This window comes from Anomaloglossus baeobatrachus, chromosome 11, assembly GCF_048569485.1.
Source record: "Anomaloglossus baeobatrachus isolate aAnoBae1 chromosome 11, aAnoBae1.hap1, whole genome shotgun sequence".
NCBI lineage: Eukaryota > Metazoa > Chordata > Amphibia > Anura > Aromobatidae > Anomaloglossus > Anomaloglossus baeobatrachus.
Genome location: NC_134363.1, coordinates 150361426 through 150379090, shown reverse-complemented (window position 1 = coordinate 150379090; position 17665 = coordinate 150361426). Strand labels below are relative to the sequence as shown.

Below are 17665 nucleotides of genomic sequence, written 5' to 3'. Positions count from 1 at the left end.
AAATCTGAGTGATCCAGGAACATACTCATTGTACGCTTGGGAAACCTAAAACGGAATTTCTCCTGCTGAGAAGCTGACTCCTCAATTGGAGGAGGTGGGGGAAAGATCCAACACCTGATTGATGGACGCTATAAGGTCGTTCACTATGGCGTCCCCTTCTGGTGTATCTAGGTTGAGAGCGGCTTCAGGATCAGAGTCCTGATCTGCCCCCTCCGCTTCATCCTCTAGAGAGTCCTCCTGTTGAGACCCTGAGCAATGTGATGAAGTCGAGGGAAGCTCCCAGCGACCCCGCTTAGGTGGTCTGGGACTGCGGTCCGTGTCAGAGACCTCACCTTGAGACCTATGAGTCACCCCAGGAGCACTTTGCTGCTCCAACCGAGGGGGGCCTGGGTCAATGATTCAACAGTGCCCGGGGCCTGTGTTACAGGTCTGGACTGCAAAGCTTCTAGTATCTTAGCAGACCATTTATCCATAGTCTCAGAAAGTTTGTCAGCGAATACTGCAAACTCCGTCCCTGTCACCTGGAGAGTGGCAGCCGGTTTTTCTACCTGGGCCGAGGGTCCCACTAGTGGCTGAGGCTCCGGCTGAGTAAGTACCATAGGTGCCGAGCATTGCACACAATGAGGGTAGGTGGAACCTGCAGGTAGCATAGCCGCACATGAGGTACAGGTTGCAAAGTAAGCCTGTGCTTTGGCACCCTTGCTATTTGCAGACGACATGCTGTTGTCTCCTCTGAGTACAATCTGGGAGGGTATATAGCCAAAAACCAGTGCGACCGTACAGAGTAAATGTATAGCATATAAACCTATATATATACACTTCGGCACCCAGGGGGGCCAGCACCTAGAAACAGGTGCGGCTTACCGACCGCCGAAAGCGGTTGTGTGACCACCAGATTCCCTGCCTGGATCTCCCAGAGCCATTTGTCTCTCCTCTGTAGCTTCAGAAGTGCTGACAGGAATGGCTGCCAGCGTTTTGTGAGGAGGAGGGGGCCGTGGGCGTGCCCAAGAAAGTGCGGGAATCTGGTGTCCCACTGTGCTCAGTGAGGGGGGAGGAGGATACAAAGTATGCTCTAGCCCTCAGCGCTGACGTCCAGTGCAGCGTCCCTCCCTTCCCCTGACTGACAGGCCCGGGGGCGGGAATATGCAGTACTAGGCCGCAAAAGCCGGGGACTAAAGTTATAAGCGCGGCCGGCAAACAAGCGCGGTCAGCGCGGTAGCCCCGGCGCACTAACACACCCAGCAGTGCTGCAGCGTGTATGACACAAGCGCTCCATGCGCTGTCCCCAAGGGGACACAGAGTACCTCACAGTAGCAGGGCCTTGTCCCTGACGATACCCAGCTCCTGTCCAGCAGATTCCCCAGGGGCTGCGGAGGGAGCACGGTCCCAGTGTCTGGAGACCGATTAGGATCCCACTTCACCCAGAGCCCCTAGGGGATGGGGAAGGAAAACAGCATGTTGGCTCCTGCCTATGTACCCCCAATGGGTACCTCAACCTTAACCGCACCGCCGACCAGAGTGGGGTGAGAAGGGAGCATGCTGGGGGCCCTATATGGGCCCACTTTTCTTCCATCCGAAATAGTCAGCAGCTGCCGCTGACTAAATTGTGGAGCTATGCGTGCATGTGTGCCTCCTTCACACAAAGCATAAAAACTGAGGAGCCCGTGATGCACGGGGGGTGTATAGGCAGAAGGGGAGGGGCTTTACACTTTTAAGTGTAATACTTTGTGTGGCCTCCGGAGGCAGAAGCTATACACCCAATTGTCTGGGTCTCCCAATGGAGCGACAAAGAAATGCTAAATTTTATGGCTAAAGTAACATTTTTGTGTAAAAAAGTTAAATTTTCATTTTTTCTTTCTACATTGATTTGGTTGCTGTGAAGCTCCTAAAGGGTTAATAAACTTCTTGGATGTGGTTTTGAGCAGAGTGAGGGGTGCAGATTTTAGAATGGGGTCACTTTTGGGTATTTTCTGTCACCTAGGCCTCTCAAAGTCACTCCAAATGTGATGTGGTGCCTTAAAAATTTTTTTTTGTAAATTTTGTTGGAAAAATGAAAAATTGCTGATGAACTTTGAACCCTTCTAACTTCCTAACGAAATTTTTTTTTTTCCGAAAATTACGCTGATGTAAACCAGACATGTTGGAAATGTTATTTAGTAACTATTTTGTGTGATATATCTCTCACATTTATGGGGATAAAATTTCAAATTTTGAAAATTGCAAAATTTTCAAAATTTTCGAAATTTTCACAAATAAACGCAAAACATATCGGCCTAAATTTACCACTGACATAAAGTATAATATGTCACGAAAAAACAAAGTCAGAATCGCCAGGATCCGTTGAAGTGTTCCAGAGTTATAACCTGTCAAAGTGACACTGGTCAAAATTGCAAAAAATGGCCGGGTCTTTAAGGTGAAAACAGGCTGGGGGCTGAAGGGGTTAATAAAGATGACATTTTATACTTGGGGTAAATATAATTTTTCTTGAGATAATTGTTAGTGACCCCATTCATTATCTGTCCTTACAAGTTCATTTTTTAAAATGATTTATTTAAATATTTAAAACAAAAGCCACATAGGGTCCCACTTATTCTGATACAGAGCCAAGATAAGCACACGGCTGGGGGCTGCAGCCTAAAGCCGTATGCTTTATCTGTGCTGGGTGTCATAATATGGTGTGACCCTATGCCAATTCATTTATTTATTTATTTTTACACTACGGGTACGCAGACAACATGTGTGATGCCAAGCAATCCCAGACACTGTCACACAGAGTGGGGTCGCGGTCTGGCTGCAGCCAATCACTGATGTCGGGACTGCCAGTGGGCAGAGAAAGCAATGAATATGTATGAGGGTTAATGAGCGGACCCAGAAGTAGTGTTACAGCCACACAGGAGACTTGGTACGTATAACGCTGCTGCTCTAATTCCCCCAGCCACCTAGCCATTTCTACCTTTCACCCCCATTTTACCGCACAATGTTTTGATCCCCGTAGACTTATATGGGGTTCAGCATCCGGACACAAGTCTGATTCCAAACTGGATTTTTATTTATTTTTTTTTTAAATACGGCTGTACTCGCCAAACTCAAATATCTGTGGGTTCGCCAATCTATAATAATAATATTTAAAAATGGGGATATACCCATAATAATGTCCAACAATCTATACCTGATAACACAACAAAGGAAATGAATAGGTAGATCAAAGAATAAAAAGATGCAATAAAGTGCAATACTAATATCCGTGTTGTTTTCGGGAACACAAGGTGCTGCATTACACTTGGGTACGGATCTTCATCCTGATAGCGTTCTAATTGAAAATAAAACAGAACAGTTGTCCTAACATGAAGACATATTTCATTCTATGGTGTTTCTTCTTTAAATAATTTGTGTAGAGCTGCCCCTTTAAGATTCCATCATGACATCACTGATGATGTCAGCAATGATGATATCATGGATGGCGGAATGTCGGCTATAATGACATCACAATTGACATTCCCTATATATAGAATGTACACACAGTCACCGGTGCCATTTTTTGGTTCTATAGTTGGTGACTAAACTTGTAGTTAGTTGTTCGCTATGGATCGATGTTTTAAACGCAAACGTCCGGTATCACTATCCGGGATTCTTGGCACCTATTCCCGTGACTCTGAGCTTCTACCCCCCGATGGCATCCTCAGCTTCACTTACCAGCTAGTGTTGGAGCTAGTAAAGGACTGCCTGACCAAATACCAGCGAGGTGACCTCACCTCCAAGCATCTGAAGGATGTATGTAAGAACATCAGGACCTTACTACAGCAGGTAAGTGGGGGACGCTCCGCACAAAATGTCTCCATAATTGATTCCTCCCCCTTGTTTCTTCTTTAGGCGGAATCCAATATATTACATGACTGATCCCCAGATATGTAGTAATTGTATCTGCAGAAAGAGCAGTAAATGGTCACATAAATGGCGTCCTCCATTCTGCCCTTTCTCATCTCACCATTTTCCTTCCTGTTTGTGTTTATCTTTAGGCTCAAAATAGATCTCAAAATGGAGATTTGGGTTTTATTAATGAACTGGCCCAAGACGTCCTGTCTGTACTAGAAGGTCCAGCCCGCCCACCGAGACACCAGGTAAGGAGCCTCATCTTCTCCTTCATGGCCTTGTGTTCTGATCTTCTCCAGATCACCGGTCAGACATCAGCAGATCTGGTGTTAGGTCTTACAGGCCTCCCTGTCAGCTCCTGGCAGGATATGTTATGGCCGCCTGTCTGTGCGGCTCCATCCTCTGTGATCACAGTCTGTATTCTGCTGATGTGGTCACAGCTCAGTGGTGGGCAGTCTGTATTCTGCCTGTCTCACTCTATTATCAGAGTCTTCCTGCTTGTAAATGCTGCAGAAGAGATAATAGAGGTGATGACAGAAAGATTGGGTAACAAGTCCCTTATACAGATATAGCCAAGGTTACCTTAACACAGATAACACAGTGCGGGGATATCAGGGGCAAAATACTGTAATGTGACCCCTACCGACATCGGTCAATGGCTTGTGCAATCGCACATTATCTTAACCCCTTCAGCCCTCGGGCACTTTCCGTTTTTGAGTTTTTGTTTTTTGCTCCCCTTCTTCCGAGAGGCGTAACTTTTTTATTTTTCCATCAATCTTGCCATATGACGGCTTGTTTTTTGCGGGAAGAGTTGTACTTTTAAATGAAACCATAAGTTTTACCATATAGTGTACTGGAAAACGGCAAAAAAATTCCAAGTGCGGAAAAATTGCAAAAAAAGTGTGATCGTACAATAGTTTTAGGGATATTTTATTCACCGTGTTTACTATATGGTAAAACTGAGGTATCTATGTGATGCCTCAGGTCAGTGCGAGTTTGTAGACACCAAACAAGTATAGGTTTACTTGTATCTAAGGGGTTAAAAAAAATTCACAAGCTTGTCCAGAAAAAATGGCGCACGTTTTGCGCCATTTTCCAGAACCCGTAGCGCTCTCATTTTTCGGGATCTCAGTGATTGCTTATTTTTTGCGTCTCGACCTGACGTTTTTAACGGTACCATTTTTGCTCAGATGCTACGTTTTGATCGCCTGTTATTGAATTTTGCGCAAAATTTGCGGCGACCAAAAAACGTAATTTTGGCGTTTGGAATTTTTTTGCCGCTAAGCCGTTTACTGATCAGATTCATTGATTTTATATTTTGATAGATCGGGCATTTCTGAACGCGGCGATACCAAATATGTGTGTATTTTTTTAACCCTTTTATTTTCAATGGGGTGAAAGGGGGGTGATTTGAACTTTTAGGTTATTTTATTTTTTTTTTAATTTTTTAAAACTTTTTTTTTACTTTTTTTTTTATTTTACTAGTCCCCCTAGGGGGCTATAGCGATCAGCAATTCGATCGCTATTATCTATCTGCAGATCTCAGCTACAGAGCTGAGAACTGCAGATTTGCTGCTTTACTTTCAATGCCGGCTATATTCCGGCATTGAGAGGAAGTGAGTCATGTTAGCTCCAGGCGTCATCATATGACCCTGTGCTACCATGGCAACCACCGAAAGTCATGTCATCATGTCACGTGACTTCCGGTGGGGACGGGGTAAGTTGAATGTCATGGCGGCGCCCATATACATATCGCTGCCAGATTTTGGCAGCGAAATGTAAGGGGTTAATGGCCGCGGGTGGAAGCGATTCCATCCGCGACTAGCAAGCACACATGTCAGCTGTTGATAACAGCTGATATGTGCGCGGATCGCCGCCGCCTGCCGGCGGCAGGGGGCGGGGCTTACCGGCACACGATCCATGACGTACCCAGTACGTCATGGGTCGTTAAGGGGTTAATAATCTTAGGTGTTATTTGTCAAGTTAAACTTGGCTACATCTGTATATTATTCTGGATTCACTGGAGAGGAGCTGCAGTGTAAAGTAATTACACCCAATACTGAAATTAAATAATTAACTCCAAATGTAGTCCTTCCTGATTTATGTATATGATTATTAAGGCAAAGGTTCCACATATTAACTATATGTATTATAACTTTCAGGTAACAGCACAAGGTGACTCCAGACGTGGGCAAAATATAAATACCAAAATCCCTGACCCTAAAGGGAGTCAGCGGGAGCTAAACAGCCATCTGATTACAGGTAAGCCGACCATCCAACAAGAAATATCTAGATCGGGGTCTCAAGCTCGGCTGGGTGTATGGGCCGCACATAGGAAAAAATAATTTGGGGGACAAAGTGACATTTTAATTGGTACCATTTTGTTTTTCTCTACATCTACACCTTTGGATCGCTGTTTTTGAACACTTGTAACTTGTTTATTATAACAAACTTGCACTTTTTTGTTTAAATATACATATAAAGACAAAAACATTTTTAATGTCAAAAAAGTCATGCATTTTTTTCTGTTTACATATCCCTTTCTTGCAAATAATACAGTTTTACAATTAGCACCATATAGTAATTTTGACCAAGATCTTTTAGTAATGTCCCCCATACTGTTCCTCTTCTTGAAGTAATGTTCCCATCCACGTTTCTATTCTGTAGTAATGTACTCATCCTGTAGTAATGTGCCCATAATTGCCCCTTTTACAAATGTGCCCCATCCATATTCCCATCCTGTAGTAATGAGCCCATCCTGTAGTAATGAGCCCATCCTGTAGTAATGTGCCCCATCCTTGTCTCCATCCTGCAGTAATGTGTCCCAGCTTTGTCCCCTTTAACTAATGTGCCCCATTCTTGTCCTCAGTCGAGTAGTAACATGCCCATCCTGTAGTAATGTGCCCCCTCCTGTAGTAATGTGCTCAACATTGTCCCCTTTTACTAATGTGCCCCATCCTTGTTCCCATCCTCTAGTAATGTGCCCATCCTGTAGTAACGTGCCCCAGTCTTGTCTCTTTTAATTAATGGGCCCCACCTTCCCCCCCTTCCTTTAGCAATGTGCTCATCCTGTTGTAATGTGCCCCCTCCTTGACCCCATCCTGTAGTAATTTACCCCATCCTGTAATAATGTACCCCCTCTACATCCCCATTTACTAACGTGCCCCATTCCTTGTCCCCATCCTGTAGTACTGTGCCCCATCTTTGTCCCCGTTCTGAAGTAATGTTCCCATCCCTGTCCTCTTTTACTAATGTGCCCATCCTGTAGTAATGTCTCCTTTACTGATCCTCTTCTTTTAGCAATGTCCCATCCTGGTCCTCTATTGTGCCATTCTACACACACACACACATATTCCAAAACTGCCGCGCTTCATCTAAAATTCAGATGAACGTTTTGCCATTGTGCAGTCAAGCTCTCTCTGCACTATTCTAATGGCAGCAACCAGTTAATCAGATGCAAGTAGATGACGTCATACGCATCAGTTGCTTGCCTCTGATTGGTCAGCAGCTGCAATTGGAATAGTGCAGAGAGAGCTTCACTCTTCGCCCTGGAAGCAAAACGTTCATCTGAAATGAAGCAGCGATGGCTGCAGCCCCTGCACTGGCCGCGATCGTACAAGAGGGTACGTGCCTGCGGGCCACAAGAAGCAGCCTGAGGGGCCACATGCGGGCCGCGTGTTTCAGACCTGTGATCTAGATATTGTAGAGAAAAAGTAATAATCTGTAGATTAACTGTCCCTACTCTTTATAATGGGAATCTGTCATCATATTTTCACATAAGGAAGTAGTGGTATGGCTGTACAGCCCCCATAAACCGATATCTTTTTATATAAAGATTCAATAGACAGTCATGGGAATGTAGAAGCCGTATGTATATCAGGCTGGAAGTGCACAGTAGACTTGAAGGAAAAACCGCTGCAGTGACCCGCCCCCTGTGCAGTTACCCGCCCCCTGTGCAGTGACCCGCCCCAGCTGCAGTGACCCGCCCTGCTGAAGTGACTCACCCCCATTGCAGTGACCTGCCCCTTGTGCACTTGCAGCCTGATTTACATATGGCTTATATTATTGGTTTCACATTACTGGCACATCAGATCTCTCCAAAAATATTTTTTTTTTTTTTATTGAAGGACAAGCACCTATACAGCCATACCCCCTATCTGCTGATTTCCATGTTCCCATATAAGTAGCATCAATCCCATATTCAGACGTCTCGTCATTTTCTCCGTTATATTGTTGTATTATTTATCTAAGATTAATATCATCTGATACATTTGATTTCTTCATTATTTTATCCCTATTTTAGAAAAAACTGAGCTGTCGACTCCAGATAGTGGAATCTGTGAGATCCCGGAGATCCATGAATCTGCCAGTGTAAGTATCATAGAGGGATCTGTCTGTATATTATCAGACCCCGGGGTGTGAATGACTCCTCTAATATCCCCCATATACCCATGGGATATCTCTACTCTAAGCAGATAACAGCATTTATAGTCCGCTCCCCCCGGTGTGATCTCCCATATTATCCCGCGCTGTACAGTGATCCCGGTGTATGGAGGATCCCCCATTACATAGGTGTCTGCCGAGCGTCCGGCTTGTATCCTCCTCTACATCGGATCGGTATAATCAGCTGGGACATAAAATAGACGGAGACGTTTCTGCGTCTGGAGCTTTTTTCCTGCAGTTTCTAGATCGTAAAATAATTTCTAATTCTTTTATAGAACGTGATCGCAACCCGAGCGAGAACGCCGAGTAAGAGCGATTATGACATGTCCATACTGATCGGCAAGGGAGCATTCGGGTGAGTTTCCCTTTGGGATTATGCACATTTCTCAGGTCCCTATGACAGTTCTTCTGCGTCTGTGCTCTGCCATCCAGTGTGACCATAGACAAGTGACGAGTCCACATCACTGTCCACGTCTAATTGTCACTATTCAATTGTAACAAATTCAGTTAGCTACTAGTGAATCTGAATTTTTGAGGACATGGATGAGGACGTGGCAGACGTGGCACTGACATCCCATAGGTGACCTTTTATACAGTGTTATTATATGAATGTTTAATGAGACTGGACTTCTAGTATTAACCCCTAGTACAGAGGATCATATGACGAGTTCTATAAACCATGCATTTTCCTTCTCTCCAGTGCGGTCAACTTAGTGCGCCATAAAGACTCCAAAAAGATCTTTGCCATGAAGAAACTGGACAAGAAGGAGCTTAATACTCCATCAAAGATACAACAAGCTTTCCTGGAGAGGGACATCTTAACATTCGCTGATTGTCCCTTTGTGGTCTCCATGCTTTGCTCCTTTCCAACCAAATCTCATCTGTGTATGGTTATGGAGTATGTAGAAGGTAGGACATGTACATTGTATTACATTCAGCCCATGTCTGCTTACATCTCATCACCTTCTCTATCCTGCCCCAATGTCTCCGCTCTCTTCTCATTATACACCATGTGTGATCTGCTGTATCGTCCCTCACCGGCCATATTTCCTTTCTTCTATAGGTGGAGACTGTCGGAAGCTTCTAACAACCATGAAAGTTTTACCTATCTCCTTGGCCCGCTTGTACTTTGCGGAGGCCATGCTTGCTGTGGAATATCTGCACAGCTATGGTGTGGTGCATAGAGACCTGAAACCGGACAAGTAAGTGACCGCTGTAGTATAATATAGGGGGGGTTATCACATATTATTACATGGCTTGCATGGCTAAAACCATCTTTTCTTTCACAGCCTCCTGATAACATCTGCAGGACACATTAAAGTCTCAGATTTTGGGGTGTCAAAATTCGGTCTCATGATGCCAAAAACCAACATCTACCAGGAATCACCTGAGAACATCGCCAGAGAGTTCCGCGATCGTGAGGTCAGCATCACCTACTGGAACGTCACTTCTTCACGATAAATCTCACCAACCTTTTCTTTCTTCTCTGGAGATTTTTTCCGCTGAGATTTCGTCTTCTGTCCTTGTGTTTTTATCGAGAGATCTTTTCCTAAAAATAGTTTCATCAATCTCCTCTTCCTTCTTTTGGTTTCCAGATGTGGGGCACCGTATGTTACATGGCCCCCGAGGTCATCCTGTCGAAAGGCTTCGGAAGACCTGTTGACTGGTGGTCAATGGGGATCATCCTATACGAATTCCTCGTAGGAAATGTACCATTTCATGATAAGGACAAATATGAGCTTTATAGAAAGATCGTCAGAGGTAAGTAGAGTAATCCACTCATTACTTGGGTTGGTTTAGTTACTTGGTTTATAATTGTGCAGCTTTACTGTATAATACAGTTCAATAACGTTTATATTTTGTCATTTTCTATACAATAGGTGACATTTATTTTAAGTGTTTTCCTGCTCTTCCTCTCGATGCTCGGAACCTCATCACTAAGCTGCTGAGAAGAAATCCTGCACAAAGACTTGGGACAGGTAATGTATATAACAGTATTAACATTTACTTATTACGCCCAAGACATACCAATCATCACCACGAGGATCAGCTCTTCTTCTGCTTGTCCATTTCTAAAAAATTCATTGAAAAAAATGATAGTCCTCAGTGGCTGATACTTTATAATGGCTAACAGTAGGTTTCCTTCATGCTATGTCCATGTCAATAGTTCAGATTTCTCTCCAGATATGGAGCAGTCTCTGACAATGTCCACATCACTTTTGATTTTTTTTTTCCAGGAGGAGCAGATGAGATCAAGTGTCAGCCATTCCTCGAAGACTTAGACTTTGAGAACCTTCTAAGTCAGGAGCCGGAGTACGTTCCTCAGCGTTTGTCAGATGTGTTCAGCTGCCTCTCTGACAGTAAGTAGATGGAGACATCATCCAGACTAAGTGGCTGATGGTCTTCTCTAATGTGTGACTCTCACTTCCTAATAATACTAATGATAACATGGTAACTATCGATGACCATGGGTCATGCTGACAACTCCTAATAACATTTCATTACTTATGTCTTTTAGATGACTCTGATATATACCAACCTATGAGCTCAGAGGATAAGGACAAGAGAAGAGAGGACAATGAGAACCGTGAGTTCCAAAACTTCACATCATCTTCTGAAAGTCTTTCTAAAGTAAGTATGGGATCAACACATAAAAATATGTGCGAAAATGTAAGAAAAGGGGTATTTTATAGTTTCCTTTTATCCCCATTTAGCTCTGCACCAGCGTTATCAGGACGATGAGCAAAGAGGATCCCAAGTCGCCTCCAGAGAGTTCTCAAGAGTCCAACACAAAAATTTCAGAAATGTGAGTAGATGAAGGGGTCATTACTGGGATCTCCAGCTGATATACTGTATGTACCCAACACCAAACATAGGACATGAATAACATAATATTAAAAACAGCATCAACCACCCCATGATTAGCGGTCATTGTGGTTTCGGCTTCAGAAACCGTTGGGGATAGCTAGCAACTCGTAAATGGGGCAGCATGGCGGCTCTGTGGTAAACACTGTAGCCTTGCAGCACTGGAACTTGGGGTCAAAAGACAAGTCTGCAAGGATTCCTTCCTTTGTGGGGTTCCTTGCATACTTAAAAGAGATACTGATAGGGAGATCGGATTGTGAGCCCCAATGGGGTCAGTGATGATGTCTGTAAAGTGTTCTGAAAAAAATGGCGCTATATAAGTGCCTAAAAGAAATATTTGCAGCCAGTCCTGCATTTTTAATGTTACTTCCACTGCAGGTGAGATGTGATATTACATGCCGGCCATTCTTGGTAGTGGTTTTCCATTCAGCTCCATATGAGGTAGTATTGAGCAGGAGCCCATTCCCACTATGACTTTCCTATGCCTTGTAGTCAGGTGTTATTCTGGTCAGACGACCACTTATATAATGCTTTAGTTTAGTGATTTACATGTTTTTCTTCCACCAAACAGGCAGAAAGAATCTCCTCCGGTATCTGATGGAGACGATGCTGTGAGCAGCGGGATATCCTCGTTCCCATTCTCAGGTATGTACACGTCTACAGCACCAAAAATGTGGATGTTCACTTCAAGGCTCAGATAATTCCTCAGGTTTTCTCTGTAATAGGCCTTATATGTTATCCATGTTTCATGATCCCAAATATGTTAAAAAAAAACAGACCATAGGAGCCAATTCAGATGATGTACGCAAACACAGAACGTGGCAAACCCTCCTAAACAAGATGGCCGCAGCCCAGGTGCACGATGCTGATGATACAGCCACTGAAACCTCCACACTAAAGGGGAGAGACAGCTGCTTAGCATAAGACATGCACACTAATAAGGCTTGCATTGGGAGCTCGTCATATAGATGAGTGAGATGCACAGTGTCTGAACTGTGACCTATAAATGACGCCAGAAACCTAGGTAAGGCGGGATAACCAGCACTATAGGGGTGCATCTCACACGGATACGCGAGATGCACTGTGTCTGAATTGTGGCCTATAAATGCCGCAAAACACCAGGTCAGGCGGTTAGTTAGCACTATATAAGTGCATATCACATGACGGACTCACCATTTAACCACCTGAATTCAGAAGGTCCACACACATCCTGCAAAAATAGATAAAATGTGTAATACCTCAAATAGTGAGATATTAGTTGATATTTTGGGCCAAAATATGTAAGCTCGCAATCCACGTCACGGATTCTCACACTTGTGAGCCCCTACACTCAATTATTTGAAAAAACAAACAAACCAAAACACAGAACTATATAAAAAAAACAGACAATAGGAGCCAATTTAGATGATGTACGCACATACAGAACATGGCAAAGTAGCACAACACAGCAGGGGGAGAGATAAGGAATGCAGCTGCACAGAAGCTGTTACTAAACAAATCTTATATAGTACTACGAGGTTAAATAAAACAAATCACATCTGTGAGTCAATCTAACTCCGGTGAGAATGAAACACCAGATACAAATAGTGTGCAGCTCATTAAAGAATACAATAGTATAAAGGACAGTGTGAATAAACAAACAAATGAGTGCATACAATAGCTAGTGGCATCTCCTCCTGCTGGTGCTAAAATCCCGACGCGCGTTTTGGCTTTTTGGCCTTAGTCAGGCCAAAAAATTCTTTAATATACAAGGAAGATATAGAGCAGATCCTATAAGAACATATACTAAATGTGATATTTTACTTTCTGATCAGAATTTCCAGTTATGGAGGAAGAAAAATCTGCAATAATTCTGAATGAAGAACTGGATTCAGAAAATAACAAACAGGACAAAAAGAGTGAAGGTAAGTGTGAGGACCACCTCCATGTTGTGTGACTTCAGTGAGAAGAATCCATGTGGGGCAGATATCATCTGTCAGTGATGGGATTGTCACATGTATGATGGCTGACAGGGAAGATACAGAGCAGATCCTATAAGAATATATACTCAATGTGTTATTTTTTCCTTTCTGATCAGAATCTCCAGCTCAGGAAGAAGCAAAATCTGCAATTCATCTGAGTGGAGACCCAAAATCACAAAATGAAGAACAGGACAATCAGAGTGAAGGTAAGTGTGAGGACCACCTCCATGTTGTGTGACGTCAGTGAGAAGACTCCATCTGTCAGTGATCTGATTCTCACATGTATAATAATAATAAAGTTTATTGTTATAGCACCAACATATTCCGCAGCACTGCACAATCAGGCGGGGACTTGTATAGACAAAAACAAAACTAAGTAGCACATATTTCATCAGCTACAATAGGAATGATGGCCGGGCTCACAAGCTTACAATCTATGGGGAGATAGGGGACACAAAAGGTAAAGTGTGCTTGTAGCGTCTGGTCCGGCCATCATTATGATAAATTATTGATTTCATATAGAATTGAATGATCCGGTCATTAGACACTAAACGTTTAAGTGCTATTGGATGTATGGAGGATGTGAGGACAGAAATAGAAGGAAGTTTATGAATAGCATTTAGAAGGCGGGAACAGGGGAGGGTTAGGTTAGTGAGTTATAATGATAAGCTTGTCTGAAGAGATGTGTTTTTAACACATGCTTAAAAACGTGGGGGCTGGATATTACTCGCACACTTTGAGGTAGTGCATTCCAGAAAACTGGCGCAGCAAGAGAAAAGTCCTGGAGACAGAGGTGTGAGGTTCAGAATATGGAGGATGTTAGTCTAAGATCATTTCAAGAGGGGAAGGGGCGGGTAGGATAATAGACAGTGATGAGGGATGAAATATAGGGTGGTGCACAACTATGGAGAGCTTTGTGGGTGAGAGATATAAGTTTGTATTGTATTCTGTAGCTGCTAGGCAGCCAGTGTAGTGACTGGCACAAGGTGGAGGCGTCGATGTAGAGGCTGGACAGGAATACGAGTTTGGCTGCTGCGTTCAGGATGGATGGAGAAAGTTTGGTTGGAGGGAGACGGATCAGTAAAGAGTTGTATGATGTATAATGGCTGATAATGATACCGCACCTCTGTATGGAGAAGATTCCTCTATTATGAAGCAATACTAGATTATGAGCACTATAGGGGAAAGGACGGGAATAGCAGATCCTATAAGAATATATACAAAGCAGATCATATAAGAATATATACAGAGCAGATCCTATAAGAATATATACAGAGCAGATCCTATAAGAATATATACAGAGCAGATCCTATAAGAATATAAACACAGCAGATCCTATAAGAATATATACAGAGCAGATCCTATAAGAATATATACAGAGCAGATCCTATAAGAATATATACAGAGCAGATCCTATAAGAATATATACAGAGCAGATCCTATAAGAATATATACAGAGCAGATCCTATAAGAATATATAAACAGCAGATCCTATAAGAATATATACAGAGCAGATCCTATAAGAATATATACAGAGCAGATCCTATAAGAATATATACAGAGCAGATCCTATAAGAATATATACAGAGCAGATCCTATGAGAATATATACAGAGCAGATCCTATAAGAATATATACAGAGTAGATCCTATAAGAATATATACTCAATGTGTTATTTTACTTTCTGATCAGAATCTCCAGCTGAGGAGGAAGAAAAATCAGCAATAAATCTGATTGAAGAACCAAAACCAGAAAATGAACAGGACAATCAGAGTGAAGGTAAGTGTGAGGACCTCCTCCATGTTGTGTGACGTCAGTGAGAAGAATCCATGTGGAGCAGATGTCATCTGTCAGTGGTGGGATTGTCACATGTGTGATGGCTGACAGGGAAGATACAGAGTAGATCCTATAAGAATATATACTCAATGTGTTATTTTACTTTCTTATCAGAATTTCCAGCTGAGGAGAAAGAAAAATCAGCAATAAATCTCAGGAAGGAATCAAAACCAGAAAATGGAGAACGGGGCAAAAAGAGAAAAGGTAAGTGTGAGGACCACCTCCATGTTGTGTGATGTCGGTCAGTGAGAAGAATCCATGTGGAGCAGATGTCATCCGTCAGTGATGGGATTGTCACATGTGTGATGGCTGACAATGATACCGCACCTCAGTATGGAGAAGATTCCTCGGCTGTTCGGCCACAGTGACTGCACAGTAGTATCATGTAATATGGATTCCCATCACTTACTTTATATTTCTTTCTCTTAGGTTCCATCTTCCGCCGGATCTTATCATCCTGCCGACGTGGATTAGCCAGGGCTGCTCGCGCATTTGTGTGTTGTCCCTGTTTCTCTAAAGTCACTTAGAGGACAGGACACCTGAAGTACAGCACATCCACTATCAATGCTGTACTTTTTGTCCTGTAGCCCTGACTCCATTCTCTAACCCCTCTTGACTCCGACCCCGGCTATTTCCCTGACTACGATTTTGTCTATCGATTCTGTTTATGGTTTTGTCTCTGCTCTCACCCATGGATATGACTTTTACTGGACTTTCCGCAGTCAGAAGTGTTCACAGACAAGTGACTTACCTGCTGCAAGACGAGACAGATTCCGGGCTCGGTCTCTGCTCTCACCCATTGACAAGACTTTCTACAGTCAGACATATTCACTAATTAGTGACTGGGCGGCACGGTGGCTCAGTGGTTAGCACTGCAGTCTTGCAGCATTGGGGTCCTCGGTTCAAATTCCACCAAGGACAACATCTGTAAGGAGTTTGTGTGTTCTCCCCGTGTTTGCGTGGGTTTCCTCCGGGCGCTCCGGTTTCCTCCCACACCAAAGACATACTGATAGGGAATTAATTGCATGATATAAATTAATAAATATTATCATCATTATTATTATTATATTATTATTTGCTGCATTAAAAGACAGATTCCGGACTCGGTCTCTGCTCTCAACATTTTACATGTAAAGCCCAAGGGAAGGGCGCTCTTTTAGCCATGGTCTCTACTGATACTGATGCGACTTCGTTTGACCATTCTTTGCTAATAATAAAAATTAGTGAGAATTTTTTTTACATCAAGCAGTGTACTCACACGTCTGACATGTATAGCAGGGGTGTGAAGGCCGGGGATCCACTGGGATCTGCTAGATAGGTGCCTTCACCCCCGTCTGTCTGAGGCTGCCTTTTGGGGCTTCTGTAAGACCTAAATAAGCATTCCCATCAAAGGTTTTATTCTCTGAATATATTGCAGTCATCGTGTATCCCATGCACCACTCTGCTGTGCGTGCTACTTGGCACCGCGCTCCATTAGCTGCAAACTTCAAGCAGATATCAGAGAATCCAAGACACCAACATTCCTTCTCTTGTTTAGAAAAATAAATATGTAAAATACACAACGTTTCAGCCAACACAGGGCCTTTCTCAAGCTAATAAAAGGTATACATAACTATAGCACCGCAAACACTGCTTTATATAGAGGTGTGATTGTAGGTCACTCCCCTCAGTCCCACAGATCCGGCCTCCATTGTCATCACAAGGCCAAATACAACTAAAATCACAGCTAAAAACATATATACACAAAGAGCATCACTAGATATAATGTCACTTATATCGCCCTCTACAAACATAGTCAAAATTATATCAGATCAGCAAAAAGAAGGGACACGTCTGTATATTTACTATTGTCACATCTCATAAGACCATCCCCGATCCCTCCTCTGAGCCAATAGCGTCCCTGATTCCATCACTGTTCCCACAATGCACTAGTGACCACACAGGGAGTTGTGTGTTTGGGGAGGAGTTCACTGTTTAAACAATTGCGCCAACTGCACTCATTGGTGGAGACTACTACTAATCTCCATGTGTCCCATATTTATGATCAGGGTATCCGGACGTGCCAAAACATAGTGCGGTCAGTGAAGGGACAGATCCATCATGACATCATAGTGTCACAAGATGCTCCCTGACTTTCCATTGCTCCTGCTGTTAGTATTTATTGGTATAAGTGGCATTCCTGCTGGATTTTCATCTCTCCCCTTTTAGGACCCAGCAGGAGCTCGCCTTCCACACTGCTGATTATCACTATTCCCCTTGTGTTTAAATACCCCCATCTTCCCTGGACTTTTGTCGGTGATATTATTCAGTTCATTCAATCTCTGGTTGCAAGCAGGTGGCTTGTACTCTTCTATGGTGTTGTTGCTGTTATTGTTAAGGTGAACTCTTAACCAGAGATCACTAGTTGCCTACTGCCTGGCCGAATTGATATGGGCCAAGTGCATGCATAAAAGAATCCACACCAGACACAGTCGGATGTGTAATCTCTTCTTGGTCACAGTAGAAAATGGCACCAAACAGACAGAGAAGAGCATGCGTCCTCTTGATATAGGCTAGGGGCGTACACAAGTTCAGATATGCCCATTTAGTGGGACAGTTCATGAGCTAGCCAATGGGGAGATCCGTGTTGCTGTTGATGGGTGCGTCTGACTTCAGTGGATGAAACCATGATGATGGGAGGGACGTCATCTG

At 43.4% G+C, this 17665-nt stretch overlaps 2 protein-coding genes across 2 annotated transcripts; both read left to right on the top strand.

Moving 5' to 3' along the window:
* Positions 1-3582: 3582 nt before the first annotated feature.
* Positions 3583-8672, top strand: LOC142255885 (microtubule-associated serine/threonine-protein kinase 4-like). Its single transcript, XM_075327331.1, has 5 exons — positions 3583-3804; positions 4017-4118; positions 6033-6132; positions 8174-8241; positions 8589-8672. Exons 1-5 carry the CDS (start codon positions 3583-3585, stop codon positions 8670-8672), a joined length of 576 nt encoding a protein of 191 aa, XP_075183446.1.
* Positions 8673-9028: 356 nt separating this feature from the next.
* LOC142256521 (microtubule-associated serine/threonine-protein kinase 3-like) lies at positions 9029-15920 on the top strand. Its single transcript, XM_075328250.1, has 14 exons — positions 9029-9222; positions 9377-9515; positions 9603-9735; positions 9909-10074; positions 10194-10292; positions 10551-10673; positions 10832-10944; positions 11028-11119; positions 11750-11823; positions 12993-13082; positions 13256-13345; positions 14831-14917; positions 15089-15178; positions 15404-15920. Exons 1-14 carry the CDS (start codon positions 9060-9062, stop codon positions 15499-15501), a joined length of 1557 nt encoding a protein of 518 aa, XP_075184365.1. The 5' UTR covers positions 9029-9059; the 3' UTR covers positions 15502-15920.
* Positions 15921-17665: the final 1745 nt, after the last annotated feature.

Bases quoted from the DNA above. Each gene is read 5' to 3' on its own strand.
- LOC142255885 (XM_075327331.1), top strand. From the start codon at position 3,583: ATGGATCGATGTTTTAAACGCAAACGTCCGGTATCACTATCCGGGATT. The intron at 4,119-6,032 runs GTAAGGAGCCTC...TATAACTTTCAG, and splicing joins CCCGCCCACCGAGACACCAG to GTAACAGCACAAGGTGACTC. The intron at 8,242-8,588 runs GTAAGTATCATA...ATTCTTTTATAG, and splicing joins AGATCCATGAATCTGCCAGT to AACGTGATCGCAACCCGAGC.
- LOC142256521 (XM_075328250.1), top strand. From the start codon at position 9,060: ATGAAGAAACTGGACAAGAAGGAGCTTAATACTCCATCAAAGATACAA. The intron at 9,516-9,602 runs GTAAGTGACCGC...TTTCTTTCACAG, and splicing joins AGAGACCTGAAACCGGACAA to CCTCCTGATAACATCTGCAG. The intron at 10,075-10,193 runs GTAAGTAGAGTA...TCTATACAATAG, and splicing joins TTATAGAAAGATCGTCAGAG to GTGACATTTATTTTAAGTGT.